The sequence below is a fragment of the Bos taurus genome, chromosome 19 (genome assembly GCF_002263795.3).
Source record: "Bos taurus isolate L1 Dominette 01449 registration number 42190680 breed Hereford chromosome 19, ARS-UCD2.0, whole genome shotgun sequence".
In the NCBI taxonomy this organism is placed as follows: domain Eukaryota; kingdom Metazoa; phylum Chordata; class Mammalia; order Artiodactyla; family Bovidae; genus Bos; species Bos taurus.
The window spans coordinates 56,284,955-56,295,241 of NC_037346.1; the positions used below are offsets into that span (position 1 = coordinate 56,284,955).

The 10,287-nt window shown below is 39.1% G+C and overlaps 1 protein-coding gene across 2 annotated transcripts; it reads left to right on the top strand.

Annotated features, from left to right (window-relative positions):
• The first annotated feature begins 524 nt into the window (after nucleotides 1-524).
• On the top strand, nucleotides 525-9,407 carry SUMO2 (small ubiquitin like modifier 2). Of its 2 annotated transcripts, XM_059878633.1 has the most exons (4): nucleotides 525-656; nucleotides 2,265-2,396; nucleotides 6,592-6,663; nucleotides 8,751-9,407. In XM_059878633.1, exons 1-4 carry the CDS (start codon nucleotides 636-638, stop codon nucleotides 8,811-8,813), a joined length of 288 nt encoding a protein of 95 aa, XP_059734616.1. In that variant the 5' UTR covers nucleotides 525-635; the 3' UTR covers nucleotides 8,814-9,407. The 2 variants fall into 2 exon arrangements, with proteins under 2 accessions (XP_059734616.1, XP_059734617.1); XM_059878634.1 differs by lacking the exon at nucleotides 6,592-6,663.
• The last annotated feature ends 880 nt before the right edge of the window (nucleotides 9,408-10,287 follow it).

A 10,287-nucleotide genomic window follows, 5' to 3' on the forward strand; every position in this document is an offset into this window, starting at 1 on the left:
GGCTGAGGCTGAAGCTTTAAAATTCGAGGGATGAGAGGCTGACTGAGAGGAAGTGTGATGTTCCTCTCATCCAGAGGAAAGCTGCATTTGGGCCACAAAATGAGAGGTTCTTTTCCCCGAACCTCGTGCTGGGGCTTTGATTTTGGGTCCCTCTGCCTCGTCTAGTCAATTTGCCTTCCCCAGCTTGTCTCTCACGTCTAGGCCTCGAGCCTCCTTGTCCCCACCGAGGACCAGCTGGAAGCCATTTTGATTAAGCTCCACCACAGAAGGAGGACAATACAGCCCCGCCCAGAGTCAGGCGCGCCCCCGCGGCGGGCCGCGTGCGCGTGTCCGCGCCTCTTCCCGCCGGCCTGGCGGGCGCCGGGGCCAGGCCGGGGCGGCGCGGGGCGGGGGTTGGGGGTGGTTATGTAAGCGTTGCGCGCTCCCGCGAGGCAGCAACCAATGAGGAGCCTCGGTGACTCGGGCTCGCGCACGCAGGGTGGGGGGAGGGAGCGCACGACGTGCGCGCGCCCTCTCCCTCCTCCACCGCTGCCGCCTCCTTCTTCTGCCGCTCCTGGTGCTGCTTGTGTGCTCGTTCCGTGCGGACCTGGTACCTCTTTTGTGAAGCGGCAGCTGAGGAGACTCCGGCGCTCGCCATGGCGGACGAAAAGCCCAAGGTGAGCTCGGCGCCGGCCTCCGCGCCTCGCCGTGCGGCCGGGGTCACGGCGCGGGCCGGGGTCCGGCCTGAGCCCGCCGCGGGCTCCCCGCGCCTTCCCGGGCCCCCCACGGGGCGGCCGCGGCTCAGGCCCCGGCGCTCCGCGCCATTTTCCTCCCTCCCCTCTTCCTCCCGCCCGCGCGGGAGGAGGCCCCGCCGCCCTCCCCCGCCCCCGGCCGCCTCGGAGTGCGCGCCGGGCGCGAGTTGGGCGGGCGAATCGCGGACACCCGCGGGCCCACCGGCCGCGAGCGGGGCTTCTCGGGCCCGGTTGGCCGGGCGCGCGTAACGAGGGGCGTTAGGGCGCGCGGTGTCCCCACCCTCGGCGGACCCCGCGCCGGGGCGGGTGTTGCCGCCTCTGCGGTGGCGAGGAGTTCCCTCGGCCCAGGGCTTCCCCGCTCGGGGGTGGGGGCCGCAAGCATTTGGGGACCCCTGCCCCTGGCCGCACTGGCCGGCTGAGGGCTCGGGGTGAATCAATGGGCTGCCGATGGGCTGGAAGCCGGATGCCTGTCGGGCCGTCTTCAGGGGCAGGGGTTGGGGGATTCCCGGGGAGTATTTCCCACATTTTTTGTCAGAATGGGCAGGGGCTTTTCCCTGGGTGCCAAGTAACCCTTAGCTTGCCGAGACCATGTGGTTTGGAGAAGTTGGAGGCAAATGTACGAGCAGAGAGACTTTGCAGGGCTTAACTTTTTTAACGTGAGTTTTGAGGCACCAGGCTTTTCCCTGGAGAACTGGGGCGCACACTTCTTCCTGGCACACGGGACTTTTCTTTTGGTTTGTTTTGTGACCCCCACCTCCCGCCATCCCCTTCCCTTCTGAAGTGGTTTAGGGACTACAGAATTCTTTCTGCACTTGATTTTGGTGAACTTCAGATTTTGTCGAAATCTACAAGGAAGACTCGGAATAAAACTGTGCATTTGACTCATGACAACAGAGGGGAGTGGAGAAAAAGCTCTTAACTAAAAATAAACAAAAATGAAGCTGCTCATAGAGGCGAACAATAATAGTGGTTCTGAGTTATTACTGTTGCTTCCGAGAGAATCAAAGGATATTCCTCAGTTAGGTGTGTGTTTGTTTGTTTAATGTAGTTTGAGATTTGTTGGTGACGTTAATTTGCTAACTTTTAACGAGATTTGTGATGAGTTTTGAATTGCAAGCTCTAGATTTTTGTTTCTTGTATTGTGTACTCAAAGCACTTTAAAAGGAGAAAGGATGCTTGTTTTTAATCGTTTTAGAGCAAAGATATATTTTGGGAGATGTCATTTTTTAAAACTCAGAATCAAAAGGGCATTGCAGTAAATCGAAGAGGGTACATCTTTAAAAATCGATCGTTGATACTGATAGTATTGGAGGTAGGCTGCTTTTCTGTTTCTGCGACAGCTATTTAATATTGTTGCTTCAGGATTTCTCATCTTTCAGATTGATTTCAGCAGCTGAAAACAGCTGTATGCTCTGTTGTCATACAGAATGAGAAACCTGTTGATTTCTGAAGTGACTTGGGCTGTTGCTTTAAAAGGTGTTTGTCTTTCACATTTTCCAAATTATACTTAAATTTTTTTTTTTTCTTCAACAGGAAGGAGTCAAGACTGAGAACAACGATCATATTAATTTGAAGGTGGCGGGGCAGGATGGTTCTGTGGTGCAGTTTAAGATTAAGAGGCATACACCACTTAGTAAACTAATGAAAGCCTATTGTGAACGACAGGTGAGGAGCTGACATGTGTACTTCCTCTGAATAAAACAGATTTTAAAAACACAAACATTTTCTTGAGAAATAGAAACCAGCATAATATGACAATAGATTGTTTTTGGTAGAATATATATATATACACTTACGTACTTGACATGTCAGAGTTTTATCATACACTTGCTTTGTTGATTTTTCATGAAACCCCTTAAGATGGTTAATATACATGATTCTGGTTCTGTGCCATAATGCATTCTTGTCAGGCTCTTTTTTTACAATTTAAAATTTGTCTTGTGTTGAAACAGTTTATTTCGAGTATTTTAACCAACTTGGAAATAAAACTAAATGTACGTTTAAGGACATTGCAAGTTTTCTGAAGCATGTAAAATTGTAATATTTTCTTTTTACACTAATAGTAGAGGTCAGGCGTAAACACTGCTATATTAAAGACATTTGAATTTTACTCAGAAAATAGTAAATTTTTTACATCAAGAAGAGGAAGTAGAAATCAACAGATGCTAGGAGGTAAACGTAAGCTTTAAGACAAAGAAGCTTCCTTTTGTGATGTTGAGTCTATAATACTACAAGGCAACTTTAAAGTTGACTTTTGCAAGTATAGCAGAAACTAGTAGATCAGTTAATCCAACAATAAGTATTTTTCTTACTTTACCCTGGGTGAATAACATATAAAAGTTTGGAAAATTATTCTGTTAGATTAAAACAATTTATCTACATTGCACATTGACCTCCTAAAAATAGGTTCAAAATAAAGTTAGAATCTACAAGTTTCGAGGGGTGCCTCTACAAGTTGGGAGATTGAATTCGAATTGATACTTGGGTCTCCTTTATGACATTGAAAGGCTTCTTAAAGAAACCGAAGACTTCAAGTTTGAATATTTTATGCCTAATTTACTTATATAATAATACTGTGATTATAATTTTTTATATAGGTAAGCTTGTTCATAATTCTTTACAAAGATACGCCCTTCAGTGTACTTTTATTTGAAGCATTTTGGTTAAATCCTGTAACAGTAAATACATACTTATTAATTATGCTAAAGAATACAGTATTTCAGCAATAATACCCCTTCAGGTTACAGGGGAATTTTAAAAGGTGGAACTTTTATGTAGCACAACCTTATACAAAATAGAAACTCATTCTTAGATTTGGTAACTTTTAACAAAATCCTCTGCGTATCATGCCTAACTCTTCTCTGATTACTATTAAATTTTAGCTTTCATTTAAAACTGGACTGAAAATTTTTGAACTTAGAGAAAGATACATTGAATACCCATGAGTCTACCCCTAGATTAAGTTTACGTATTTTTTTTTGCAAGATGCATATAAACTGGGGCATTATACTGTGTCCCAGAAAAAGTAAAGCGCATCCTCTGTATTCCAGATTTTCCTTTTATAGGGAATTGTAATATAAGGTCAGTTAGTGGGTCAATCAAGGATTTTTTAGTTTTCCTTCTGTGTTAAAATAAATCTGTACTGCCCAGATTAAAGTTTTCTTTGATTTTTCTCAGTTATTAGGCATAAGATGGGGTATTGAGGCCATTCTTTCTTTGCACTAGAGGAAAAAACATTGGCAATCCATAAAGAATATAATTCTACTGTATATCCGTTGGAATGCAAATAGGATTTGAAGATAGTATCCAGGAAGAGTTTGGAAAGATGTTTATTCCCATTTTCCTCTTAAATGGGGGAAACCTCAAAGGTTTGAGTGACAGAAGGTCCCTGTTTACTTTGCAAGTGATTTCTCTGGTTCTAAGGAAGAGGACTGAGTCCCTGCTTTTTAAGTGTGGTACATGTTATTTCAAAAAAAACTCAGTATTTATCCCATCTAATTTGCAGAGCTTAAGTTTTTTGGCAGGTGAGGAAGAAGACCAAGAATTTCCTATCAAGGTTTTAATTGAATGCTCATATTTACTTTCTTATGCACTCATTTGGCATTGGATCTCTGGAGGAGTCCAAGTGAATGCCTACTAGGCATCTCAGACTAAACATGCAAAAGAGGACCCTTGATTCTTCTGTAGTGTCCCCACTCAGTAAATAGCATCATTTTACATCTAGTTGCCGAAACCTTAGGATCTTCATTGATGATGTAACATAACTCAAAATCCATCACCCAATTGTGTTCTCTGTCTAAACTTGGCCCGGTACAGTAGCCACAAGCCGTATGTGACCGATTACCACTTGAGATGTGGCTAGTCCAAATTGAGATGTGCTGCAAAGTGTAAAATAAATGCCAGATTTTGGAGACTCGGCATGACAGAAGGTTCAGTTGTTAAAATGTTGATTGTATGTCGAAGTGATAGTATTTTAATTATGCTGAGTTAAAACATTTTTATTAAGCTTTTACTTACTTGTAACTTTCTAGTGTGGCAGCTAGAAAACTTAAAATTACATGTATGGCTCACACTGTATTTCTATTTGATAGTGCTGAGCTCTCAATCATTTTTAGTCTACGTTTGATTACTACCTCAGGGACTTCTCTGATTTCAAGTGCCCTTGTTCACTCAGTTCTCTTTTTTGTTTGTTTTGATGTTTTTTTCATTGATTATTGTATTTACCTGTCTCTGCACTAAAATGTAAGCTCCATGAGCATAGGGCTGTTTTGTTCACTGTTTGTCTAGATAGATCCTGGACCAATACTGGCTTACAGAATGTCTTCAAATGTTTATAAAATGATAGAGATTCAGACTAGTATCTTTAGAGGTTGGTTTCTAAATAAGTTTTTCATTCACATGTAGAATTAGTTTGCCCACTTTATATCAGCCACAGGTCCTTCAGCTAAATGACTGAGAGCATAGTATTCCATCTTAGTATAAATTTACCCCAACCCTAGTTGTTTTCTAGGGTGTCAAATGGTTTCAGAGAGCCCAGAATAATTGGTTTAGTCCAGTTCATTTTTGTGAAATGAAGAAGTGGGAACATGTAGAGATAGCCTCACACAGCTCTTCTGGGGCACAATTAAAGCTCAATGTTGAGATTTATACATAAGAGAAAACCAAGTACTGGTTTAGTATAAATTCATTGTTTAATTTTACATAGTTTATGGAATCCTAAAAGCCAATTGCCTGAATTTTGGACTTTTGATCTCTAGCAAAATAAAAGAGCTTTTATTGATAAGGAAAAGCATAAAAAGGTGGCAATAAAGGAGTACAATTTGCTTGTGTTCTCCTGGCCCTGCCTTTCCCCTCCCCCCTCCTTAATTTGAATGGTCACACCGTTGACCTTATGTCCTTATCAGTCGATGTAGTGAGGGAAGAACACGGCATATAAAAGGTGCTTAGTGTTTTGTTGAAGCAATCGTTTCCAATCTAGTGTTTGTAAATATGTAATAATAGTAATGGCTTGGCATTGGATTCTTGGTTGCTTTGTGTAATCACAAACTAAATTTGAAAGTCATGAGGAATGAATTAGGTTATGGCTGTCACCTACCTAGTGGGGGATTGCTTGTGTTCCTCTACCTAGTGGGGGATTGCTTGTGTTCCTCTACCTAGTGGGGGATTGCTTGTGTTCCTCAAGACAAGGGCTAGTCTGGAAGTGGGTGGTATGTGTCAAGACTAGAGTTTTAAAGGAAGCAGTATGTTACATGTAGTTTTAAAGACCAATTCAGTGAATCCTTGTTGAATAAGTGAATACAGATGTTAACCGAGTGTTTGTAGAATACTTGATCTCAATATTTTTAGTCCTAGGAACTCAGTTTAATTTTCTCTTAAATACTAAAGCAAAGAGTTTGTGTAACAAGAGTTATAGTTTATAATTTGTGCATGATACAGGAATGATTTTGTGTAAGACACTTCCAAGAAAGCTATGTTTCTAGTTAATATATTCACAGCATACCTCCAAAGATACTTTATTTTCTATCTTGTTCTCATGTGGCTGCAGTTACCAACAGCTTCACTGTTTTGCTCCTTTCCCACCCCTGTGACAGGTAGGTAATTCTTGAATAAGTTAAACATTGGAGTCCCCTTTGCAGAAAGTTGCATGTTTCGGCTCATTTATCTCCTTAAATGCACATAAAAATTTCTTGAAGTTAAACTCTAGTAATAGAATTTATTAGTTAAGCTCTAGTAATAGAATGAAAAACACTAGAGTTTAGAGAAAGTAAAAATCACCCCAAATCACTTAACCAGTATGGAAATCTTAACATAATCCTAACTGTTTCTTTGCATTCTTATTGCGTTTAAACGCTTTGTCCAGGGTTTGTCAATGAGGCAGATCAGATTCCGATTTGACGGGCAGCCAATCAATGAAACAGACACACCTGCACAGGTAAAAATTTCTTCGTGCTAACTTGAGAACAAATGTGTCCATAATTTTCTGAGCAGCTTTGTTAACTTGTGAACTTCTAGTCATTGGAGTATAGTTCTTTACCAGAGTTCAAAGCTATGTAAAATACGGCCAAAGGGGAATAAAAAGAAAAAACAGGAATAAATTCACGAAGTGTCAATGGTTTTTTAATATCTACTTATCACTTAGTAAAGCTAGTAGGTCATTTTATTTTAATCAAAGTTTTCCTCTTGCAAGCATCATTTGGAAGAAAATAATTAAAATTCCTGTCTGTTACTTCAGATTGTTGTTTTCCTTCTGTTTTCATTGCTGCAACTCTAAATCATACTCAGGGTTTCTCACAAGTGATTGATTGGCTATTGTAGCCATTTTAGCTCCTCCTGAAGTCTTGATTACATATATTTCTGAACTGAAGGGAATCTAGTGGTTGTAACTGCAAGTCTCTTGATAGCTTATGTTTCATAAGGCTGTTGATAGTAGGTCTGTTCCCAAACCCTTAGTTGTTTGATCCCTTAATCTCTACATATAACCTCAATTAATCTGTCAGTTTGTAAGGAATTGACTGGGCTACCTTCTGTAGCAGACATTTTTTGTCTTTGTTTCTTTTTACCTTCTGAAATTCAATTTAAGACTTCCAGTTTTGCGGGGGGGGGGGGGATTGACAGCAGAAATTTAAATTGGACCCCTTGTACTTTTGAATTTATCACCCCCATAAAAAGTAGGAAGTTATAAATATGAGTGAAACAGAACATCCAGATTTTGTTGATAATCTTCAAAAATTTCACATGTCTATTTTCTGTTGGTGAGTCTCTAAGAAGCAATTATAGTGTGTAGCCACAAGGAGGAGCTGAATTCTCTTGAATGAGAGAAAAAGCTCTCCTGTATCCTTCAAAAGCATTTAAACTTTCACTATAAAATTTAAAAACATTTCAGTAGTTTCATTTTAGTAGATAGGCTGAAGACCAGTTTTGATGGTTTTAAAAGAATTATACCATTATGCTGGGCTCTGATAATGTATTTTCTGTTTTTTGAAACTCTCACCCACCACCAAAAAGTTCTGGAACTTGTCTGTTATGCTAACTGCAAATAATTAAACCTAGGGAAGGTTTGTTCACAACTGCATTTATAAAATCTTCAAATTGAATTTGGAATTGACCATTTTAGTATTTGGAATTGAATTTGTTTTAGAATAAAACTGACTCATTTTAGAATTGTTCTTCCAGTATTAAGTAGCAGAGTTGTATAAATTAGAACATCTTAGCAGCCAGTTTTAACAGCAGTATAATTGTTAATGCACTTAACCATTTTCTTAGATACTTTCTTTGACTCATTGAATTCTTAAAACTGAATGATCTCCATTTTACAAATAGAGAATTGAGACTTAATATTTTAATACTTTAGCCCTACTTGTACTATGATTCAACTTCATTAGCAACAGTTCCCTTTTGATTTCAACAAGTCTGTTTTTCCCATATGCCTTTCCTTACTTCATAGTGGTAACCACTGTTTTGTATATAGGCAAAGATATATTCCTGTTGTACACACATTTACACAAAATTAAAAATATGTATACAAATGTAATACTATATTGTATGTGATGCCTGGTTTTTAAATTTGTTTTTTAGCCTAATACTGTCTCTAAGGGATATTTTCTTTTCTGCATGTGTAAATCTTACTTATTCTTTAATAATAGCTACATGGTGTTTCATGTATGCATGTACCATATTTCTTTGGGTTTTTGATAATTTGGTTATTTCCAGGTTTTTGCTCATCTAAACATTGCATTGAGAGCCTTCATACACATCACTTTTATTTTAAGTAATGAAAGATGAGATTATTTAACTCATGGTCATACTCATTTTTTAACTTAAAACTCAGTTTTCTATAATGTTAATAAAAAGACCAAGTGAAAAATTATTCAAACCTAAGTCTAATGCTACTTTAAGCTGTGGGACATCGGAAATGACACTGGAAGGGGTAGAACTCATTCAGGATATTTAAGTCTGATAGTTAAAACATTTTAAGAACTGAGTAACCAATGGTGGGTTATTTTTTCTCATTTGTGCTAGTTGGAGATGGAAGATGAAGATACAATTGATGTATTCCAGCAGCAGACAGGAGGTGTCTACTAAAAAGGGAACCTGCTGCTTTACTCCAGAATTCTGTTGCTCCAGACCAAGAAGACATTCTCAATTAGAAAACCGCAATTTGGTTCCACCGCATCCTGACTACTACAGTATAGTTTCTCTATTCTTTCATTTTCCCCTTCCCCATTCCTTTATTGTACATAAAGTAACTGGTGTATGTGCACAAGCATATTGCATTTTTTTTTAACTAAATGGCCAATGGTATGTTTTGATCGACATCAAATGGAGATGGGATGGGGAAAAATACTGATTCTGTGAAAATACCCCCTTTTCTCCATTAGTGGCATGCTCATCAGCTCTATCTTTATATTCCAGTAAGTTATTTTGCTCTCACTGTTTAACAAAAAAAAGAACAACATAAAAATTCTTGCATACCTTGTTCGATTGGAGAATTTTAATGTTTTTCATTTATCATTGTAAAACCAAGGACAATTTTATAACTTTTTTGTACGTAGCTGTTACATGTAGGGCAATCTGTCTTTAAGTAGGGATAAATTACTCTAAAAGAAATGAATCCTAGATAGTTTTCCCTTCAAGTCAAGCGTCTTGTTGTTTAAATAAACTTCTTGTTTAAAATGAGCTGTTTTCTTTATTCTGAGGAATATTAAATAGAAAGTTGAAGTTTAGAGGAAAACATGACCTGAATAGGCCTGCTAAAAGTAACATTTTAAGGAAGAAATAAAGCTGCTTTGCATTTCTGACAGACTAATGCAAAACAAAGAATAACAAAGTTATATAAATGACTAGCAAGGAATGCTTCAGCCTCCATTCAGAAAGTTTAGTCAGTTCCAAGTACGCAACTTTTACTAGCAAAAAATTGGGTCATAGTGTTGTGGGTTTACTCTGTAAGTATTCTTTTCTGTAACCACTACCTGAGGCAGAGTTGATGAGTACACAAAGCTAGGAAAAAAATTCTGATTTTGCTGACTCTGCTGATGTATCACACTTCACCATTCTAATCTTCATTTTGTCTCATGGTAAATACTCCCTAACCTAAAATAGAGTTTTTGTTCCTTGTTTAAGGATCTTAAATGACAGAAAACATTTTTACCTATATATATACATTCTTATAGCAATTAAATATGCAGATCACTACAGTTTTTCAATTCAAATGTATAGGGAAAGAAAACAGAACCAATAAATAGAGTATTGGAGCTGGAAAGATGTAAAGACTAATTCTAACCCTATTTTAAATATGAGAAGGCTGAGGTCCAGAGGATAATTTGTCCCACAATTATTAATAGATGGGTATAGAACTGGGACTAGAGATTAGGTTTTCTGATGACTTAATCGAGTTTTCCAGTAATGGTTCTCAAGAAACAATTCCCACCCTTGCCTAAATGTGGCCTTTTGAATGAAGATTGCATGAACTATCATGCACTCTATTCTGTTGCAATGTGGTTTGTCTTACATTCCTATAGTGAATGAGCTTTCCAAGAGATAGTGGGTATTGCATAGG